The sequence below is a fragment of the Convolutriloba macropyga genome, chromosome 7 (assembly GCF_964194025.1).
Source record: "Convolutriloba macropyga chromosome 7, txConMacr16.3, whole genome shotgun sequence".
NCBI classification, from domain to species: domain Eukaryota; kingdom Metazoa; phylum Xenacoelomorpha; order Acoela; family Convolutidae; genus Convolutriloba; species Convolutriloba macropyga.
The window spans coordinates 28,390,070-28,413,656 of NC_134474.1; the positions used below are offsets into that span (position 1 = coordinate 28,390,070).

At 37.9% G+C, this 23,587-nt stretch overlaps 1 protein-coding gene across 1 annotated transcript in view; it reads right to left on the reverse strand.

Annotated features, from left to right (window-relative positions):
• LOC142343000 (uncharacterized) overlaps positions 1–21,891 on the reverse strand; it is a 175,788-nt gene extending 153,897 nt beyond the window's left edge. Inside the window, exons 1-3 of the mRNA XM_075394682.1 lie at positions 21,570–21,891; positions 10,366–10,629; positions 9,623–9,919 (exon numbers count right to left, since the gene is read on the reverse strand). Coding sequence (XP_075250797.1) covers positions 9,623–9,919; positions 10,366–10,629; positions 21,570–21,891 — 883 coding nt within the window. The remainder of the gene's footprint in view (positions 1–9,622; positions 9,920–10,365; positions 10,630–21,569) is intronic.
• Positions 21,892–23,587: the final 1,696 nt, after the last annotated feature.

The window sequence follows — 23,587 nt, forward strand, 5'->3', positions numbered from 1 at the left end:
GTTTTAACCAACAAATTTTTCTGAGAAAAAACGTGAATTTTACTTTACCAATCCCTGAAAAGGGGACCAATTGACCTGTTTGGGTACGTATAGAAACTGATTGAATCGTATCTGAAAGTGTTTTTTTATAGTCCAAATTTGCGAAAACTATTCTAAGTGTTGGTTCAATTTCACACATGCTACCGTTTCTCAGACGTTGTTTTCAATCAATGTCAGTAAAAACGGAGCCTTATTTTAGTGATACTCAAAAATGTTTGTGTAAATGAATAATAGGTGTTTTCCAGCGCACAGATCAGCAGGGAATTCTCCATAATCAGCTTTTGTCTCGTCGCTCTTCATTAACTTATTTGATATAGCTGTATTAATTTATTACCCAATATGTACACCGCGTCAATCTAGAATTCCCGTAAAACCCACAATATTGGATATTTCTTCACTAGGAAAAATGATTTCCTCATTTTTACCAAAAAGTATTTCGTATTTTCTAGTACTCTTGATTTCGCAAAACAAACAATTGAGTAGTCCAACTGTTTGCTGGATAGTAAATAGAAGTTGAGCAGCAGAGTCAAAGTTTCCAATCATGAAAGAGAACTTATCTCCACTTTAAGGACAAGAAAAGACATTGGCTTCAGATTATATTCTTTGTGAGTCCTCGTAACCCTCAAGACTATATGCTATTAAATCTCGACATGCTGAATTTTTGTCGGAAAATTAATTTTTCTAAGAGCCATCCTCCCTCCAGTTGCCAGATAGCTGATTTTCTTTGTTGAAAAAGTTTACGAATGAAGCTAGTCTGTTTTGATCAATGGTCTTCATCGAAGTGCTAGAAATAACATGTACCGTAAACTTGTATTCAGATCGTTTCTTTATCTTTTCTTATAGAAGACAACTTATAGAAGACTCTTACTGGTTGAAGTTCGGACTTATAGAAATTAGCCTAGATGACGTTTTTATCCGCATCAATAAGAGAATACGTGGGAAAATTCAATGTTGGGATAGATGCGATTTCAAATACTTCGTCAGTAAATGACTGTTTGTAGCCCTTCCCCAACGTCTCATTTTTTTACTATGGGCACAAAATCACTAAGAATAAATAATTTTGGTTTTTGAGAAACTGCTGTAATTTTCTTGGAACTCCTTTCCTTGTGACTTTGTTCGGAGCAAGTTTTATGAGTAGATTTAATCTAGAAAAGATTGCTATAACAGACACATCCAATTTGTCTAGATATGAATGAGTCCATGTTTCTTCTAAGTATCTGTAGATTATATTTTTCAAGAGCGATTATTTCTTTCCGCAAAAGCAGACTTTTTTGCACTAAACGTACTGAATAAATGAATTCCTTTTTCAGTGCATAGGGTTTTGAAGGCACCTAGGAACTCTGTACCATCATCAACCCAAACAATTTCAGGTTCTTTGTGCTTGATTATCATTTTGAAGGCCTCTGCTGTTTCTGTGACATATGTCGTTTTCAGCGGCTCAACCCTGAGATACATTGACACACTGTCAGAATCCACAAGCCGATATCAAAATATGCTTGATATACTGACCATATCTCATTTATATCGTTAACAACAACTTTGAGCCCTTGAAAACCCAGGTGACGTGAACGGTATTGGGTGAAATATGGTTTCGTTTCAAGATACTTTTCAGTTTTCTTCATTGATAATTTAGTCAAATATTTCAATCTCGTAGCGCTTCCAAATGACGCAAGACCGCTTCCAAATGACGCAGGACTTGTCAAGTTTCCTCGCGTCGCCAATAGAAATCTCAGTCATTTCTTCGCTTCTCTTCCGCTGTCTTTCCTTTACTTTTATCGACTCCTGGCTTTACGTTTTTTTTGTTTCAGATCGTCTTCCCTCTTGCTGTTCCTATTGTTTTTTTGTTTTTGCTTCGATCGCTTTTATACAATTTTCTTCTCATCTTCACTGTAAAACTGATCCAGAAATTTTTTTTGCGTGGGTAATAAAAACCATGTTGGCGGATATATCAAAATCACTCGAGATTTTGGAATTCTTTTGCATTGCTTTGAAATTTGTTTGTAGGTTGTTGTAAACTGTACAAAAAGCTTGCTAACTCTTTTCCTAGAGGCTCATCGTCAATTTCGAGACACTAATTGAATTGAAATTTTGTTTAGGATAATTGAAGCTCTTTGGTTTTGTTTTCATCCACTATTTTCAGTTCTAACTTTATTGAATCAAATGATGATTCCTTCCGTTTTCACTATTGGCTCTCTTTCACTGTCATCACTAAAAAACTGTTTGATTTTTACATCTAACGGATCATTTGTTGCATCGCCGCTGTTCTTTATTCTCTTGATCAGTCTATCAGTGTGTTAGTGTCTGCATCTTGTACTTGCTCCTCAACGTTTCGCTCAATATTTGGTGGAGTTTTTTTCTAGGAGCGCTTACTGAGTTGCTTTTTGCTGATAAATTGTAATATCAAATATTTGCTCCTTGGTAGTGTTTTTGAAATGAACATTCTTTTGTGGATCAAAACAAACTCTTCAGCATGAATTATTTGACACTTAAGTAAAGATAGCATGACAATCCCCATGCTCGAATGAGTTCTGATTTTTTGGCTAAAACATTTCGTTTTTCTTCAACTTGTTTCCTTTGATAATAAATGTTGAAATCAATTCTCTTGATTTTTAACTAACTGCTAGTTCACTGGAACATTGCCATTGATCAGATTAATTAAACACGCACAAAAAATTTAATAAAAATGTTTACTGCTTGTTTGTACAACTTTCTGAAATTGCTCTTGGGCAGCTCGAGCATTTGTTTTAGCAAACATAACTCCTTCTCTCTTATATGTCAAATTAGTTATAACCGCTTCGCAGGAAGGTAGATAAAAAATTTAGATCTGGTTGTACAATTTCTGAACAAAAATTTGTGTTTTCAACTGTTTTCCAACAAAGGTGGTCGGCTGTATGTCTCTAGGTGATTTGAACAATATGATATGGGTTATGTTGAGATCAATTTTTTGCCGTCATTTTTTCTATTGCAAAAATTTATGCTTAATATAAAACATAGCTGGCAGATTGCCAGAAAATAGCCGCAATAGATTCGTAGATCGGCAGTCTAAAAAAAACAGTAAAAAAGACAGACCAAAAAAATTCGTCTTTTCATTGAAGGCTGATCTGTTATATTTTGATTAAAAATCTGTAAAGTTATTGCTGCCTCTATTAGCTGCTCTCAAATAACCTTCATTTAGAGTGACACACACCCATTTGACCTTATCTCTTTGAATTAAAGTAAATAAAAGTCAATTTCAAAGTGAGCAAGTCATTTTTGAGAGTGAGGTAAGTCAAGTGTGACCAAAAATTTGATCACGCGCATGAACAAAAGAACTCGCTCCACTAAGAGCGAAAAATGACGTCACACATGCAATTCAGTTGAAATTGCTTGAACAAATGAACAAAAAGTGGCTGTGACGTCATATGGTCGTAACAAAAATCATGACGACGAAAAAAAAACCAAGAGAAGGCCAAAAATAGCCCCAGCTATCGCTGTGCGGCTATTAATCATTCAAATGTTTTTATGGCATCCAGCAGTTGCAGGTTTTGGAAGTTTTTGGTCATTGGGAATTTCTTCGAAAAAATCTTCAAACACAACAAGCAGACAGTTTTCCAGCTGAGAAATGAATTGGAATCCAAAAAACTTAGTGAAAAAAATGTTCAGATTACGTTATTTTGTGCTGATCTTTGGCAGCTCGGGTTGATAGAAGTAATAAATTGAACTAATGTTCGAATAGAAAGTTTTTCTCAACAAAAATTGGAATATAAGTTGGGTTTTTCTACAACACGACGGACCACAAACAGCCAAAAAAGCCTATCGCTAGCGGATTTTATTTTGTTCATAGTTCTCGACTTTGAAGAGCATAGCCAACTGTGCACGAAATCAAACCAAAATGTTGATTCTTCACAATCAAGTTTGGAAAACACCAGCTTGGTTACATAAATTACCACAGGAAAAAGTATAAACAGATTTTGAGTAAAATAAACGACTCCGAACGTGGTAGCCGAAAATTGCGAAACACGCACGAACGCACCTGTTAGTTTTCCTCATTGAAAAATAAAGCCTTCAACTGATTATCACACCTTATGTAGCTGCATAATACCAAAGTTGGAGATAAATTTATTTAAAGATCTGACGGAGCTGCCTTCTCCACTCGACGGCTCATTGGATGGCAGGCAGATCCAATTGAAATACAACTGTGCTTTCCTTCTAGCACAATGTTTTCTCTTTTGTTTTTTTTGGTAGGTAGAAAGAGCGCATAGCGCAAGTAATATTATCAAATGATGATTTAAAATGCTCAACTTTTGGACATAAAAGAGTTTCCAAATCTATTACCTCCTTCTGCAAGAGATGTACTGATTCTCCTTTCTCTTTCACTTTGGAATAAAATTTCCCTAACGGAAATCGAAGTTTTATGGTTTCAATGGGACAAAAATTTGTGATAGAAGTCAGTAGGGATCAGTGGAGCTGTTCCCAGACAAACCCACTTATGAGATCTCCTGTCACTAGCGAAAAGTGAGTTGTAGGAAATTGGTGGAAGGAAACAAATTGTGTCGGAAAAAATTTGTGTACAAAGCGATAACTCCTTTATTATCAAAACCAGTTTCCTTGTAACAAAAACCTTCAAAGTGTAAATTCACTATTTTTTGTGTTGGCATTCCAACAATGTGAACAAATTGAATTTGAAGGTCTTCACAAAAAAAACAAAAAGCCAAACCAGTGATGTGACCCTGAAACTCGTTCGTAAGGGCCCTTAAGACTCTTCTCTTCAATGAAAGCCGATGCTTTGTTGAGTATTGCATGAATTTGAGGAGCAAGTTTTATGAGTAGATTTAATCTAGGAAAGATTGCTATAACAGACGCATCCAATTTGTCTAGATATGAATGAGTCCATGTTTCTTCTAAGTATCTGTAGATTATATTTTTCAAGAGCGATTATTTCTTTCCGCAAAAGCAGACTTTTTTGCACTAAATTTACTGAAAAAATGAATTCCTTTTTCAGTGCATACGGTTTTGAAGGCACCTAGGAACTCTGTACCATCATCAACCCAAACAATTTCAGGTTCTTTGTGCTTGATTATCATTTTGAAGGCTTCTGCTGTTTCTGTGACATATGTCGTTTTCAGCGGCTCAACCCTGAGATACATTGACACACAGTCAGAAGCCACAAGCAGATATCAAAATATGCTTGATATACTGACCATATCTCATTTATATCGTTAACAACAACTTTGAGCCCTTGAAAACCCAGGTGACGTGAACGGTATTGGGTGAAATATGGTTTCGTTTCATGATACTTTTTAGTTTTCTTCATTGATAATTTAGTCAAATATTTCAATCTCGTAGCGCTTCCAAATGACCCAAGACCGCTTCCAAATGACGCAGGACTTGTCAAGTTTCCTCGCGTCGCCAATAGAAATCTCAGTCATTTCTTCGCTTCTCTTCCGCTGTCTTTCCTTTACTTTTATCGACTCCTGGCTTTACGTTTTTTTTGTTTCAGATCGTCTTCCCTCTTGCTGTTCCTATTGTTTTTTTGTTTTTGCTTCGATCGCTTTTATACAATTTTCTTCTCATCTTCACTGTAAAACTGATCCAGAAATTTTTTTGCGTGGGTAATAAAAACCATGTTGGCGGATATATCAAAATCACTAAAGATTTTGGAATTCTTTTGCATTGCTTTGAAATTTGTTTGTAGGTTGTTGTAAACTGTACAAAAAGCTTGCTACCTCTTTTCCTAGAGGCTCATCGTCAATTTCGAGACACTATTTGAATTGAAATTTTGTTTAGGATAATTGAAGCTCTTTGGTTTTGTTTTCATCCACTATTTTCAGTTCTAACTTGAATCAAATGATGATTCCTTCCGTTTTCACTATTGGCTCTGTTTCACTGTCATCACTAAAAAACGGTTTGATTTTTACATCTATCGGATCATTTGTTGCATCGCCGCTGTTCTTTATTCTCTTGATCAGTCTATCAGTGTGTTAGTGTCTGCATCTTGTACTTGCTCCTCAATCTTTCGTTCAATATTTGGTGGAGTTTTTTCTAGGAGCGCTTACTGAGTTGCTTTTTTGCTGATAAATTGTAATATCAAATATTTGCTCCTTGGTAGTGTTTTTGAAATGGACATTCTTTTGTGGATCAAAACAAACTCTTCTGCATGAATTATTTGACACTTAAGTAAAGATAGCATGACAATCCCCATGCTCGAATGAGTTCTGATTTTTTGGCTAAAACATTTCGTTTTTCTTCAACTTGTTTCCTTTGATAATAAATGTTGAAATCAATTCTCTTGATATTTAACTAACTGCTAGTTCACTGGAACATTGCCATTGATCAGATTAATTAAACACGCACAAAAAATTTAATAAAAATGTTTACTGCTTGTTTGTACAACTTTCTGAAATTGCTCTTGGGCAGCTCGAGCATTTGTTTTAGCATACATAACTCTTTCTCTCTTATATGTCAAATTAGTTATAACCGCTTCGCAGGAAGGTAGATAAAAAATTTAGATCTGGTTGTACAATTTCCGAACAATAAGTCTAGGAGACTGAAGTTTTTGGATCTTAGTCAATAAGTAAGTGTCCAAAAAGTGGTTTTGTTGCACGTTCATGGCTTTCCTTCAAAAAAATTGTGTTTTTCAACTGTTTTCCAACATAGGTGGTCGGCTGTATGTCTCTAGGTGATTTGAACAATATGATATGGGTTATGTTGAGATCAATTTTTTGCCGTCATTTTTTCTATTGCAAAAATTTATGCTTAGTATAAATCATTCAAATGTTTTTATGGCATCCAGCAGTTGCAGGTTTTGGAAATTTTTGTCATTGGGAATTTCTTGGAAAGAATCTTCAAACACAACAAGCAGACAGTTTTCCAGCTGAGAAATGAATTGGAATCCAAAAAACTTAGTGAAAAAAAATGTTCAAATTACGTTATTTTGTGCTGATCTTTGGCAGCTCGGGTTGATAGAAGTAATAAATTGAACTAATGTTCGAATAGAAAGTTTTTTCTCAACAAAAATTGGAATATAAGTTGGGTTTTTCTACAACACGACGGACCACAAACAGCCAAAAAAGCCTATCGCTAGCGGATTTTATTTTGTTCATAGTTCTCGACTTTGAAGAGCATAGCCAACTGTGCACGAAATCAAACCAAAATGTTGATTCTTCACAATCAAGTTTGGAAAACACCAGCTTGGTTACATAAATTACCACAGGAAAAAGTATAAACAGATTTTGAGTAAAATAAACGACTCGGAACGTGGTAGCCGAAAATTGCGAAACACGCACGAACGCACCTGTTAATTTTCCTGATTGAAAAATAAAGCCTTCAACTGATTATCACTCCTTATGTAGCTGCATAATACCAAAGTTGGAGATAAATTTACTTAAAGATCTGACGGAGCTGCCTTCTCCACTCGACGGCTCATTGGATGGCAGGCAGATCCAATTGAAATACAACTGTGCTTTCCTTCTATCACAATGTTTTCTCTTCTGTTTTTTTGGTAGGTAGAAAGAGCGCATAGCGCGAGTAATATTATCAAATGATGATTTAATATGCTCAACTTTTGGACATAAAAGAGTTTCCAAATCTATTACCTCCTTCTGCAAGAGATGTATTGATTCTCCTTTCTCTTTCACTTTGGAATAAAATTTCCCTAACGGAAATCGAAGTTTTATGGTTTTAATGGGACAAAAATTTGTGATAGAAGCCAGTAGGGATCAGTGAAGCTGTTCCCAGACAAACCCACTTATGAGATCTCCTGTCACTAGCGAAAAGTGAGTTGTAGGAAATTGGTGGAAGGAAACAAATTGTGTCGGAAAAAATTTGCGTAAAAAGCGATAACTCCTTTATTATAAAAACCAGTTTCCTTGTAACAAAAACCTTCAAAGTGTAAATTCACTATTTTTTGTGTTGGCATTCCAACAATGTGAACAAATTGAATTTGAAGGTCTTCACAAAAAAAACAAAAAGCCAAACCAGTGATGTGACCCTGAAACTCGTTCGTAAGGGCCCTTAAGACTCTTCTCTTCAATGAAAGCCGATGCTTTGTTGAGTATTGCATGAATTTGAAGTATTTTGAACAATTTGAAGTGGTTGTCCAGAGACGAATTGTCAATTCAATACGATCTCAGCTTCAATGTTGCCTCCTCCAAATGAAAATCAGAATCAAGGTATTGAAAAGCAGCTAGAAAATACAGAAACTTTTCACCGTTTTTTGGATCATTGTTCTCTATCTGCAGGTAATTTTCATGAACATTTTGTAGAAAAAAGGCTGCAATCGTTTTGACCATCTTTTTCACAATATATTTTTCTGACGAAATGAATCATAAATATATTATTCTCCCTTCTAGGATAACCTCCCCCTCCCCTCTGGACTTTTGAACCAAAATCTATTGCAACAATCAGCGAGCCACACCAATACATGTAGCGAAAATACCACTCTTTTAACATGAAGTGTCTCCTCTCTCTCTCTTTCACAAACTAGAATGGAGTGAAATATATTCACCAACAATAAGCCTGCCAGACAAATACATGTAGCGCAAAAACCACTTTCTTAATATAGAAGATCGATCTCCCTTACAGGATCAGGGATCTCCCTCTGCCAAAAGGATCTCGAAGGATCTCCCGCCTACCTTCCCGCATATATACGATACTACTACTATTGTTAACAGTTTTACATAATTTAGCAAAATTGTCGAAATTTTAGGCAAAACTTCTGAAAAATGTGAATAATAATAACGCAAATCGGTCTAATATTCACAAACATTGATACCACGATTGCTCGTTCTGGAAAACGAAATTCACAAAAATCTTTTTAGTTCCAGATTCTACGCTGGGCGGGCTTTTTAGTGATACCACTCACGACTCTCTTCAATGAATATATTAACCGATCAAAATTGCCTGAACAAACAAAATACATTTGAGTATATAGTTCCTCCCCCCTCAAGAGGAGTCGGAACAAAAATTTGTGGCAATAAAAAGGTTGGATCATAAAAAAACTTGAGTCTCGTACAATTTTTGAGCCTTAGGAATCAGATCTTTGCCAATTAAGCTGAACTATGCACTTAGAGCTTCTAAAAGCTCTGCGATCTGCTAACAGATGTAACAAATAACTAAAAATAACTAAGAGAAAAATAGCCCTCTTTCTTCAGCAAATAATTGTTCCAGAAAGTTAAAGCTAATACGGTATTTAACCGATCGAGCAAAAATTTTGCTTATAAAAGGAACGACACACGCGTTAAGATTAATGTTGTTTCAAATTTATCTTGAGAGAAATGTATAAGCGTGATTATATATGTCTAGACGGGCTTAGAAACTAGGAAGCGCTGGGAAAATTCCGAATTAGAACAAATACTCAACAAATTGCGGAAATTATGAAACTTTGGAGAAAAGAGATTGGAAAATGTATAACTGGCGATGAAATCCATTCAGTTGAAATAGGGGTGAAAAAACGAGGACACTGCTGGCATTGTTAAGCACTGAATAAATATTTGTTGTGAAAAAGGATTTAAAATTGTTGGAAAAGCAATGAACCCTAACACGAGCGTCCATATTTTATTAAACTACTTGAATCAAGAGTTAAAATGGATGAACAAAAACTAACCTGTGCAAACATTGCTGAGTGTTGTTGCCTCAGCATTATCGCTAGTGAGGGAACACGGAGAAGTAAGTATCCCATCGAATAAGAAATTGTATTTCGATCCGGGGTCAAGTCCTAAAATGAGAAGATCGGCATCGAGGTTAGCGCTTCCACCAGTTCCGTTATTGTTATTGTTGCTGAAACTGTACTTGTCCAATCCCCCGCTTGTTTCAGTAACTGCTGTGCTACTTCCTTTTATGGCAACAGTGGTCTTTGTAGCTTCAATGTCTGTGTAACTTGACCAGTCGGGTCCAATCGGCTCTGAAAATCATGATTCAAATAATGATTTCTCCGCGCTACGATCTCTCACCGCGCTACGGTTAAGGATAATAACAAGTCATAACATTCGAGAAGGGATTAACATCAAGTATTCATGTCGACATTACTGATATGCCAATGTGTTCTGGAATGCTCTAGAACTGGAATTTAAGCTTATGAACAACTTTTAAAATCTTCATACAGACCTAACATCTTACATTAACTGAAAATTCTATCATAATTATGTGCACTGAAATTGGTTCTAGTCTTGGCTAACTAACTTTGGATCCCGCTGCCATTCAAAATCTGACGACAAAATGAGGTCTCAACCGAAACAGACTCGAAGACCGCTCGCGAATAATTGCAAATTTCACAATAATCATATTTGAAAAACCTTGTAAATTTTACATCAGGTCTCATTTAGGGATTGCAGTCGAAACTGCTCTTACTTGTACATGCAGAATCAGTGCCGACATTACTGGTCAGAGTGGCGGCTGTTTGTAAAGTGCAAGTTGATGTACTTTTGTGGAGTTGCACCGAAACTGTGTACTCAGTACCGGGTGTCAAGTTGTCAAAGCTGATCACCTCTGTTGCAGTGGAACCAGCGGTGTCCGAAATGCTGGCACTAAGGGTGTCGTAGTTAACTTCGTCAATGGTAAATGATATGGAATCCTTGTCGACTGTTGAAGCAGTCACTGTGGGTGTCGGAGGTGCTGAAACGCGTTCCGCATTTCTCTCAAGATCCAATTAGCGCAAAGTCATGACTATGAAGTTCTATGACTACAACTTTTTCATTGTTGATTGCTAGTTGCGATCTCACTTGATGCGACGGCTTTTCACTGAATAACTCAAGGCATGCGAGGTGTTTTTTAACTTGAAAAAACGTTTTTCACTTTTCTCCAAGTTTTTTCTTTTTCTATGAAGTTCTATGGCTACAACTTTTCCATAATTCTCTGTTCGCTTAAGACTCAATTTTTCATTTTTTTTTCAAGTTAGTTTTTTGAAACATACTTTTTCCCTCCTTTTCATGATATAAAAAAATTTTGCATAAAAATTTAATTCCATAGAACTCCCTTTTATGAAAGTTCTATGACTACAACTTTTCATAGACGCCATAATATGAAGTTGTAATTTTATAACTTTTTGAATTATGGAGTCAACCCGGGCAGTTCTTTCATTTCGTCTTCTTATTTATAACAAGTTATCACAATTTCTCATTATTTCAATTTGGAGTTAAATTAGGATATAGCGGTAATTTGATCGCGGGGAAATTCATTTATCGTAATTGCCATGGAGTTTAAAAGGATGGTCACAATCGCACCAAATCTGAGATTGTTAAAAGATTGCCCTGGCTGTTTTGGTTCTTTAGAAACATAAATTTTAAATTCACTATTAAAGGTACTGTTTATAATTTTTTAGGATTGGCTAACAACTCAATAATGTCAATTAATACAATACATTTAGTCCACAACAAAACTGCTACTAAGATATACTATATTGTATATCTGTCATAATACTTATTTTATATAATTATATTTCTTATGCGCCATGGAAAATCGATAATGACATGTATTGAAATAGATTAATAGAAGTGTCAAAACGGCCCATAAATATTACCAAGAACTCTTTTTTATTTTAACGTTAAAAATAATATAAATTTTCAATTAGAAATTAAATGTTTCCTTTTAATTCGCTTCTAAAGCCTTGCTTTTCTTAGCAGCCCTCATTTCGATTTAAATTTTATTAACTTTGAAATAGCTAGAGCTGCTTGGAGTGAGTTTTAAACGTGAGTTAGAGAGTGAACTTCGTCATTAATGATAAAATATTAACACACTTCAACGCAAAACTCATCATTAATGCGCGCAACAAATTACGTCAATCACTTAAAAGCAAATGCTAATGTGGTTCAAAGGAATGCTGTCGCGCGTTTGTGCCGCTTTTCAGCTGCATGAACGCGTGGACGCCTTCTTCCGAGTTTCGTTGAGTGTAATAAAAGTAATACAAAATGTAAAATGAAGGCAAGATGACAAAGCACAGCAAACAAAGCCCGATGACTCCGGAAACGAACCCAAGCCTTGTAATACAACATGAAGCCAACTTTAACACTGGAACAGTTTGGAAACCAATTGAATAACCCGGGCCGTTGTGTCAACGCTATAAAAAGCAAATTTATGAAAGATTGGCGGTGAATACGTTGAACTTATGTACGATCTACGTTTGATCTTAGATTTTACAGAACTTTGCGTTTATAGGCGTAGATATCACATAAATTTGCGTTGAAATTAGCGTTGATCAGGGATAATTTTGCGATGAATTTAGCCTAGATCTTACATAATTTTGCCTTGAATTTAGTGTAGATCTTACACAATTTTGAGTTGAATTAAGCGTTGATTTCACATAACTTATAGAGAATGTGGTTCGTGAGATAAATAAGGAACGGTGACGAAGTTGTAGAAAATGTAGAACTTAACAAAAAGGTTAAACAACACAAAAATTTTTAAATTTATCTGATCTGAGCTTGCAAACGGTGAAGAGAGAAAAGCCAATAATCTGAAGTCTGGCATAGTTTTTAAGCGGCAGCCAGTCGAGGAAACGACTCGATCATTGCTCACATAAAAATGTGCGAGGGTAGCACACGATGCAGGTTGATAGCAGAGATTGTAGGTTTAAAGTTGGAAAACGAAGTTAAAATCTATCAAAAGTTTTTCAAACTGACTTTCTCACTTTCAATATTGAGATTCTCTCCTGTAGATTTGTAAAGCACAAAGATCTATCCTTTTGTGAGTGAGGTAATTCAAGATTACTTCTTATGCTTTTAGGTCAAACTGGTGAATAGATCCAGTTTAAGAAAACATATACCGTGGAATACAGAAACATGGAGACAGGATGACTCGTAAATTATCCTCTGTAGTTAACATCAGAGCAAAGAGTTCAGAATGAGGAAAGAAATCCAGAAACCAAATATGTTGCCTGAAATTAAATAAAAATGTAGTCAACATTAATTTGTTTTCAAAAATTGTGATGTTGAGAGTGGGTGTACTTGATGAGGGATAGATAATGGGCGGGTATGTGGGAAAGTGGAGAGAACTACAGTAGTTTGAGAGAATGTTCAGGAGTCAAAGCCTCTCAAAATACCTTCTCATGTTGAAAAGTACCAGAGGTTTCTGAAGAATAGTTGGTTCATTTGACTTAAACTCATAACTCTTTTTTTAATGCCCAGCGATAGAAAACAACACAATTTTCGAAAAATTATATGTTGAATTTCAAATCCTTGTATAATTTTATTGAGCTTTAAAAACCTGTAGAATACAAATGTTCACTCTCCGAGGCGAAATCGTGTTGTTTTAAAATATTGAGGGCATTAACAGCCCTCTGGTAGTATTTTTAGTTAACTTTAGTTGCGATTAAAACAGTTCCATAGCTTTTTTGCGTCGAATTGCAGCTCATTATCATTTACGCCACCGTTTTCTCGTGACCATTTACATGGCAAAAGAGGCAAGAAATTAGCGGGGAATGCCAACGCAGAGTTTCAACACTGTTTCAGATTGTCCTTGTACTCTTCGGGTGCTAACAGCCTATTGCATCGGTAATTTCTACAATTGTTTTTTATCTCATTGAGGGTTTGTTAAAACCGGTAGAAAAACATAACTAAGCTTCAGTTCGTTCAAAAACTGAGTACAACGAGAATCAACTCGATTACAGTTGATTAAAGCTGAGGTGTGAACCTGGGGAGTGATTAGTGATCAGTTTTATTTAATTGCACGCTTGCAACTTTTGCTCTTGAAATCAGAATGTCTCTTCGACTCAACTTTACAAGCTCAAGAAATCAAGATTGGAGGCAGATTCGAGCACACTTGAGTCTATTTAGGGGAGAAATTGAACCCAGGTCGAGGTGCCCAGACCGAAGTGACCTCTGATCAGACCATCTTCTAGCGCTCAGATGCGCTCTGTGCGCTCGAATTACATGGTCTGAAAAAAGCTTCGAATTCACTTCAGTCTGGAACTTGGTCGGTGTTAGAATATCCACCAAACTATAGTCTTAAATTTAGTGAGAATTAGAAAGAAAGTTTAACTTACCAGATTAGAAACACAAAAGCAAATTGATTTTAATCAGAAAATTTATATAAATGAATCGTCAAGAAATGGTGCTGAGAATCAATATTCGCTTCAAAGTGGTGAATCCAGATAACTAATATTAGAGTGAGATTATTTGATGTAAAATCTTCCCAGCATGTATTAAATGATTATGATATCTCCAGAAGTGTGAATGAATACTTAGAAAAGTGCAAATGCATTCCATTTATGGTTCCCTTTGCGACTGATTTGCAGAAGCAAAGCATATTGGGTAACCCTTGCGACCCCCACTATACATCAAGATTAGTTTTGTATCTTGACTTTGTCGCACTGATAATGGGTATATTTACAGCTGATTTTTGAGTCCTTTTCCTCCCCAAAAATCAAATCACCATCTTGATCTAATAATCAGATCTCTCCTGTAAATCTTTAACTTCTACTGTAAAATATCATTCTTGTTATTCTCTTATTTTGAGAAACTAATTTTTTCTACTTAGTTAAAAGCGCTTTTATTCCACTCGCAAAAACCCAAAACCCAATTGGTTATGGGCCCATCAATTTTCTAAGCCTTAAAACTAATTTCTGAAACAAAACTATGTTGTTGTTGACAATCATAATCCTTTTCTGCATAGTACCTTTTCTTTTCACAACAGTTTTGCCTGCTCAAACTACGACGGATCAACAGACAGTGAAGCTGCTGACCTACACAGGAAAGCCACAGGACCTTCCAATCTACAGCACAAGATTTGTGGCAATGATGCAGACGAAGGGACTCTATAAATCAATACATGGGACAGAAAAGGGCGAGCAATGATGAAAAGAAGAACCACAAGGTGCTGAAGGATGCAAGGTGAGAAGGAAGTTGCAGACATCAAGGAGAAACGGAACAATGTGTGGTGCCATGTGGCACTGAATATAGATGCAACAACCCTCATGCCGATTAGACATGACTGTGTGGGAGATGACGGCATCGGAGATGGAGCGAAGGCTTGGAAGCTTTTTGCAAGAGAGGTTTCAGAGTGTGGAGACGCCGACAGTGGAGACTTTGGTGGCACAGCTTGCTCGACTGCAGCTCGAGGATGCTGAGGATTTGGATAGCTCCTTCATCAGAGGACAGGAGTTGCTCACAAGGCTACAAGAAGCATGGGAAGCAGTCTCAGAGACCCTCTTCAACGCCTTGGTCCTCAATGGTCTGCCAGTGAAGTATGAAAGTTTTTTTATACAGGAAAGTATTAACCCAGCAACGAACTTCACAGAGTTGAGGAAAAGGCTGCAGAACTTTCATGAGAGCACAGCACAGAGGCACAAGAGACAAAGTGGTTCAGTGGCACTGGCAGTGAAGCGTGACTTCAAAAAAGGACCCAAGAAATGAAACTGCTTTGTGTGTGGGATCCCTGGACACTTTGCCAAAGACTTCAGGAGGAAGGAGAGAGCACAATGCAGCAAGTGTGGTGAGAAAGGTCACCTAGACAGGGCATGCAGGAGACAAAGAGATGGAGGCAAACATGAGTCAGTGGCAATGGGTCCAACATTGGATTCACCAGACGAGGAATACTGACTTTGTGCCCATTCAATCAGTGGTCAGAATTCCTAACGGAGAGGCTTCCAGATTGGAGGCCAGAGGCTGTGTGAGGATCAGCATATCCTCAAACAAAGGGGATTTCCGATGCGAACTGAAAAATGTTTTGTGTGTGCCGGATTATTCTTCAAACCTTCTATCAGCCTCAAGATGCACGGAGTGGGGACATAGCTTCACTTTTGAGAAAGAAAATAGCTGCATGAAACTCCAGAAGGGAACTCGGGTAAAAACATCAGAAGAAAATTATTTGTTTTATTTACCCTGCAGCAATCTAGATTTCAAGATGAGTTCCAACAGCGTGAAACTTGACAGTGCAAGGAACTGGCACAGACGATTGGGTCATTTGAATCAAGCGGATGAAGTCAGGAATGCACCAGAGACAGCGGGGAACTCGATGATGTATGCAATGTGTGTGCATTGGCCAAGATCACAAAGACTCCAATACCAAGAGTGGCAGAGACCCAGGCAGAAGAGAAGCTGGAGAAAGTGTTCACAGACGTGATGGGACCTTTCAGAGTAGAGTCACTGTCAGGGTTCCGGTTTTGCATTGTGTTTGCAGACCAGTACACGAAGTTTGTGTTTGTGGACTTGCTTACGGCAAAGAGTGAAGCACTGGCCAGCCTGAAGAAATATGATCTCAGTGTGGGGAAGCCCATGAAGCTGAGGCAAGACAATGCGAAGGAGTTTCTCTCAGAGCAGCTCAAGACATATTGCTTAGATGCAGGCATTCCACAGGAGAAGACCATACCAGAGACGCCACAACAGAATGGGTTAGCTGAGAGGTGAAACAAGACACTGCTGAAGATGGCAAGATGTTTGCCCATTGACTCAGTACATCCCAAGATGATGTGGGGGAGCAGCAGTTCTGCGCGTAACAAGGGTCAGGAACTTGGTTGTGAGACGAGGAGAAGAAAAATGCCCAGCAGAATTGATTCGAGGTATAAAACCTAAGCTTTCAATTAGTAAACTATCTATTTTTGGTTGCACAGTCTTCATGAGGAAGCGGCACAGAGATGTAAGCAAACTACTGGGTTACACTGAAGGAGACAACGGATACCTGGTGTACGTACCCAATACACGCAAGGTTGTGGCTGTTCAAGATGTGATCATCAAGGAGTCCGAAGTGGGCTCAATCCCTGACAACACAGAGACATCCGACCTACTAGATGAGGAGTCACAGCAACTGGGGATCTGGCACCCAGATGATGGTCATCACAACGATGGCAACAAAGAGGAGCAGGGCACATATACTGCAATAAAGGAAGAGTGGCATGACGCAGAGAGCGTGAACACTCAAGAAACGACACTGAGACAAGATGACTCAGATGTTGAGGAAGCAGCACTGGATGAAAAATCTACTGCAATAAGAGGGAGTCTCAGAGACTCTGAGTCACTGGAAGACAGTAAAAGGGAGGACTTCTCACAGACAGTTGGCTTCTTTGAAGAGGCACTGGAGCAAGCGGACAGGGCGGAGCCCAGACGAGGGACACGAGCAAGGAATGTTCCGCAATTTTTTGTGGATGTCAGGACCCATCTTGCTGTGACTGAGTATAATTATGTGGAACCGAAAACAGTCGACGAAGCCATGCAATCTGACGAATGGGACCAGTGGTTCCGGGCAATGAATGACGAGGTCAAGGCACTCCAAGACAACGAGACTTGGGACCTAGTGAGACCACCCACAGACAGGGACGTCATACCGGTCAAATGGGTCTACAAAGTGAAATTGGGACCCAGTGGTCAAGTCGACAAATACAAAGCCCGCTATGTGGCGAAAGGTTTCAAACAAATGCGAAGACTGGACTACTTTGAGACTTTTGCGCCCACCTGTAAGCAAGCGACATTCAAGATTCTACTTCATCTATCAGCGATGCAGGGCCATGTGATGCACCAATTTGATGTCAATACTGCTTTCCTGCACTCACCAATCGAGGAGGAAGTGTATCTGGAACAGCCACAGGAGTTTGTAAAACGCGGATCAGATGGGGAGAAGTTAGTATGTCAACTAAATATATCAATTTATTGTTTGAAACGCGCTGCTAACAACTGGTAAAAAGAGCTGGCACACTTGCTACTGAGACAGGGGTTCACCAGAAGCAGGAACGATCACTGCTTGTTCGCAAGATCAGAGGCAGAAGATCACACCTTCATCTTGGTCTGGGTTGAAGACATCATAGCAGCATCAAGAAGTTTGACAGTGATCTCCGATGTCAAGAAGGCACTAGAGGCAACATTTCACATGGAAGACAGAGGGAGACTACGCTGGTTTCTGGGCCTTAGAATCAGACAAGAAGAGGGCAAAGTCACAGTCGACCGAGAACGCTACATAGAAACAATGCTTGAGCGGTCTCAAATGGATCAATGCAAACCCTCAAGAACTCCAGCTTATTTGAATTTGAAACTTCAGACAGCACAGAACGGAGGTGAAGAAGAGGACCAGAGGATCTACTGAAGCTTGGTTGGATCACTTCTGTATCTGTCCAAACAGACGAGGCCAGACATCATGTTCACAGTCAACATTCTGTCCAGGCACATGAACGCACCCACCAATCAACACTGGCTATGCGGAAAACGATTTCTGCGATATATTCAATGTTCAAAAGGTTTAAAACTTACTTACACAAAAGAGGCTAGTTATGATTTAGTGGGGGAAAGTGATGCAGACTGGTCTGGAGATGCAGACTGGTCTGGAGATGTGAACGACAGAAAATCAACAACAGGCTATTACTTCAAGCTCAGCGGACGTGGCGCAGCCCTCAGCTGGGGTATCAAGAAGCAGGCCACAGTTGCGCTTTCTTCATCAGAAGCAGAATATCAGGGCATGGCAGCAGCAGATCAGGAAGCACTCTACCTGAAACAACTTCTAGAGGATTTTGGCATCCAACAGAAACTTCCAATAGCAATTGGAGAGGACAACCAAAGTTGTATCAGACTTTGCCAAAACCCAGTCATGCACACGAGGAGCAAGCACATCGAGACAAAGTTTAACTTCATTCGGGACAAGAGGGAGGATGGGACTATTTCAATTCATTACGTTCCTACAGACAAAATGGCAGCGGACATCTTCACAAAGTCCTTACCCGTTGCGAAAGTGGAAACATTCAGAGCTGTTTTGATGGGAACAGAGTGTACGCAATCAACTCAAGTCTGAGTGGGGGTGTTAGAATATCGATCAAACTATAGTCCTTAACTTAGTGGGAATTAGAAAGAAAGTTTAACTTACCAGATTAGAAGAACAAAAGCAAATTGATTTTAATCAGAGAATTTATATAAATGAATCGTCAAGAAATGGTGCTTAGAATCAATATTCGGTTCAAATTGGTGAATCTAGATAACTAATTTTAGAGTGAGATTTTTTGATGTAAAATCTTCCCAGCATGTTTTAAATGATCATGATATCTCCGGAAGTGTGAATTAATTCTTGGAAAAGTGCAAATGCATTCAATTGATGGTTCCCTTTGCGACTGATTTGCAGAAGCAAACCATATTGGGTAACCCTTGCGACCCCCACTATAAATCATGGTGCTAAGATTATTTTTGTATCTTGACTTTCTCGCACTGATAATGGGTATATATACAGCTGATTTTTGAGTCCTTTTTCATCCCCAAAATAAAATCACCATCTTGATCTAATAATCAGATCTCTCCTGTAAATCTCTAAATTCTACTGTAAAATATCATTTTTGTTATTCTCTCATTTTGAGAAATTAATTTTTTCTGCTTAGTTAAAAACGCTTTTATTCCGCTTGCGAAAACCCATAACCCAATAGTCGGGAACTTGTCTGATCATAGGTCACTTCGTCTGAGAATGTCTGATTAGAGCAGCTTCGAGCGCACTCTACTCTGATCAAGGAAAGTTAACGCTTGAGAATCCGATTGGAGAAAATTGTTGCGAGCTGAAAAATCCCTATCAGGAATTGTTTTTGCTGGCACTAGGCCAAATTTGTGTCAGTTCTTAGAACTTTCGAGCGTATCTATGCACAATTTGAAGTTGCTTTTAGAAGTTTTGGATTAGTCTGTCCAATTTGTAGTATTAATGGCAAGAAAAAAACAACCCCTCGGATGGGTATCTAATCGGCAACCTTTTCGATCACACCATGAAATAACAAGTAAAACAGAAACAGAAGCTTCAAACTGTACAACCATATGATGGTTGATATAAGCCTTTTTACCAAAGTCATTAGTGATACAAAACACCTATAGTTTATTTCAGACTTTTATCCTTAAAAGGGTCATATATATTCAAAAATAGAGCATTAAATATGCTTGTGCATGAAAAATTCTGATGGGTTCTGATTTTAGAAGCTTTGTTTAGATAAGATTTTCATTAGAAGATCTTCTCACATTGCGACTGAAAACCAATCACACCAAAAAATCCAGCCATGATGTTCAGATTTGTTCCCTATTCAACCAACGAAAGAAAAATGATCATAAAAGAATTTTTCAAATTTATGGCCAAAACTATTAGAAAAACGTTTACAGCATTTATCTAACTGAACAAAAAAACTGCTTATGCAATGCTATACAAGAGCCTAGAACGGCAAATGCCGACAACTACTGAAAACTTCGGCCACAAAAAAAACTTTATAAAAAGTAAAAAAAAAAACTGCCGCACGTGATCAAAAATTTTAAGTCGCTTGCAAAAAATTTTTTAAAGCTACTGTTTCCAGTTTTCTCTGTTGTTTTTCATTTTCTTTAGTTTGACTTAAAAGCTTTGTTTTTGCGCCATTCACGTCTTACTTAAAATGCATTCCCACAAAGCTACGGAAAAAAAGACACTCCACCAGTACTCCTCTTCCAGTCATAAAAACGAAAGCGCCAAATTGTCAATTCAGACATCATTTTGGGCTGGAATAGGGTATTATTTTGTTCTGAGAACCTCCGATCACATGTTATTTTGGTCTGAAACGGTCTGATCGTAGGTTAATTTAGAGTGGGAGGGTCGGTGGTCATTACTGTCTAATGCCCGTCTGATCAGAGTATTTTCCGTTGTTGACCTCAAAATGAAAATAAAATTTTGTTTCTGATATTTATTTATTTTGCACACACACACTCACCCGATGCTAATCTTGGCTTAAACTTGTCAGGTGGCTTACCTCTTTTTTGCAAGTTCATATTTCAACTTGTTGACAAAAATAAACGCTCAAATCGAAGATGAAAAATTAAAGCTACCTTTTTTGGAGAGCAATGTCTGTATCAACTTGATTTCCACTCATTTAAATTCAGTTAAATTGAGTTCAGTTATAGACTGGACAGTTATATATGCGAAGTATTAATTTGACGTTGAATCGGCTCTTTCGATAACCAAACTACTATAGAAATCACGATGTTGAAAATTTGCAAAATAATGTAGGCGTGATTCGCGAGAAGAGATTCCACGTGGAGCCAAAACCGTTTCCTACAAAAAACAGTGCATATTTCCATCTGGATTTTCTCTGCACAGAGGTTTGTCGGCTTTTCTGACAATATATTTTTTCAGTTTTTGTTAATTAAATGTTGATTAGCAAAATCTTGTATAAGGTTGCTGTAGCTTACCAAATGAAAAACAAGGACAAGTATTTAGAAATTTTTGCCAAGTGTTTCAGTAGATTTCAAATATTTTCCTTGAATCTAATTTTTTCATAGATAATCTGAAAAAAAAGCAAGTTGTGCATTGTGCATTCTTAAATTTACCATCTGATTTTTTTCTTTAACCATATGCGGAATGCAAAATGAAAAATTCAACGAAATGTTACCTCCACACGTTACATACGTTTTTCCTTCAAATAGTTTTGTCCTATCAAGACCCACCAAACACTCTAGAGACAAAAACTAGGTACCAAGTAAATGAACAAAAGCAGGAACCAGTAGAAAAAAACACTAATAAATGATTTTTTTCTCAGAAAAAACACATAGCTGTCACATATTAGTAACAAAACCCATGCAAATATACAGTGATGTTGTAAAAGGGAAATTTTTAGCCATTGGAGGGAAAGAAAAATTGTCCGAGCATTGTCATACTTGTGCAGATGGTGTCAGATCTGGTGGACGTGGTCCGCCCATTTAGGCAAGTGGAGGCACCTCCTGAGAAAGCCACCTCTATCGTCACGGAGTACTCTTGTCCGGCCGTGAGACCAGTAATGCTTTTGTCAGAGTCATCATAGAGGTCTGGACTCCCAACGACTTCATTGCCATCAGTGGTTTTGATTTTGAATCCTTCCAGACCATCTATGTAATTGCTTGCGAAGTCGCCTTTCTTCAGTGTTATTGAACTTGTGTCGGCTTCAACTGCAGCTGTGATAGTGGCCGTCGATGCATCTGGATCTAAATTCAGTAATTTCATGTTTACTACCCAAGTTGAGCGTTTAGCGCTTATCGCAGCCTCCCCCCCCCCCCCCCCCCCCCCCCCCCCCGCAGGCTTTTGCGTACTTTCTTCTGTATTTTACAGCGCTTTTAAGCTCTTTCACAGGCCGCGAAGCGGTGTTTTGAGCCTATTTTTTCAGCTCCAACTCATCGTTTGCCATAGTTTAGTATTATTATTTTTTGAACGCGGCAAGACGCTTATTTTGCTTGACTCGTTCCACAGTGAACTAAATTGAACAACCTTATTATATTTACAAAAAAGTACTTCTTTTGTAATACTTTCTTTTATTAGCTATGACACATTTTTCAGCACACCCTAATATATGCAAAAAGACAAGAATTAATGCTTATCGTTTTCTCAATCAAATCAGCCGATTACTGTCCATAAGTTTGCAGAAAGTTATCGATATCTGTAAGATAAAATAAGGTATATTCTGAATTCTGGATTAAAATTCCGAATTCTCAGTTAAAATTCAAAACAATGAAAAGTGTTCTAATCGGATTTTGGCAGAAATAAAGACAAAACATTAATTAATTCATAGGCATGTGCTTGCTTGCTTGAAGATTCATTTTAAGGAGTACCGGTCTCAACTCAGAAAGCTTCAAAAGGTTTTCGTACAAGAACTCAAAAAATCTGTCAGCCTCTCCCAGGTTTTGGTCCAGACCCAAATTGAGCTATGATCAGACCCAATCGAGCGCACACCCCTGTGTTCCCAGACCGAAATTACAGGGTCTGGAAAGCGGTTCGAGCGCACAATAGTCTGGACCATGGTCTGATTTCGGTCTGATCAGAGGTCAATTCGGTCTGGACGGTCTGATCATAGTCTTGATAGTCTGGACCATGGTCTGGGTGCGGTCTGATCAGAGACCAATTCGACCTGGAAGGTCTGACCACAGTCTTTATAGTCTGGACCATGGTCTGGGTTCGGTCTGATCAGAGGTCAATTCCGTCTGGAAGGTCTGATTTCGAGTGCATTATTTTTTCAATTTTTTTGTTTCTTTTTATTGAGGGATGTTGGCTCTACCAAGAGGCAACAATAAAGCAGCGTTCCGATCAGAGACTCATCTAAAGTCCGATGACTTTGATCAGAAACAAGGTGTCCAGCTGATAGCAAATGCCAGTCCCCTCAAGAGGAAATTTTGATTAACTGAAGACCACGACGTTTCTTGTGGAAAGCTGTCTAAGTTCATCCATTGAGTCAGAAATATGAACTAAGGGGTATGGTAAAGAAAATTATTTTCTCAACAGTTAGGTGTCGTTTTCATTAGCAATATTTTCAGAATTGGCTTTTCCTTAGATGATTTTAATACTGCAAACACCACTTTTTATGAAATGAATAAATTATAGCAAAATTAAGAGATTTCTTCATAATTAAAATCTTTCTCTGATCAGACTATTTTGAGCGCACTTGAGTCTGATCATAGTCTGATTAAGGTCTAGGCAATGGTCTAAAATTGAGTCTGGACCATGATCTGAAGATGGTCTGATCATAGTCTGTTTATAGTCTGGACAATGGTCTGAATTTGGGTCTGATCATAAGCGCACTATAGCCTGGACAGTGGTCTGGGTTCGGTCTGATCAGAGGACATTTTGGTCTGGAAAGTCTGATCAGAGATCATTTTGGTCTGGAAGGTCTGATCAGAGGTAACTTCGGTCTGGAAAATCTGATCAGAGG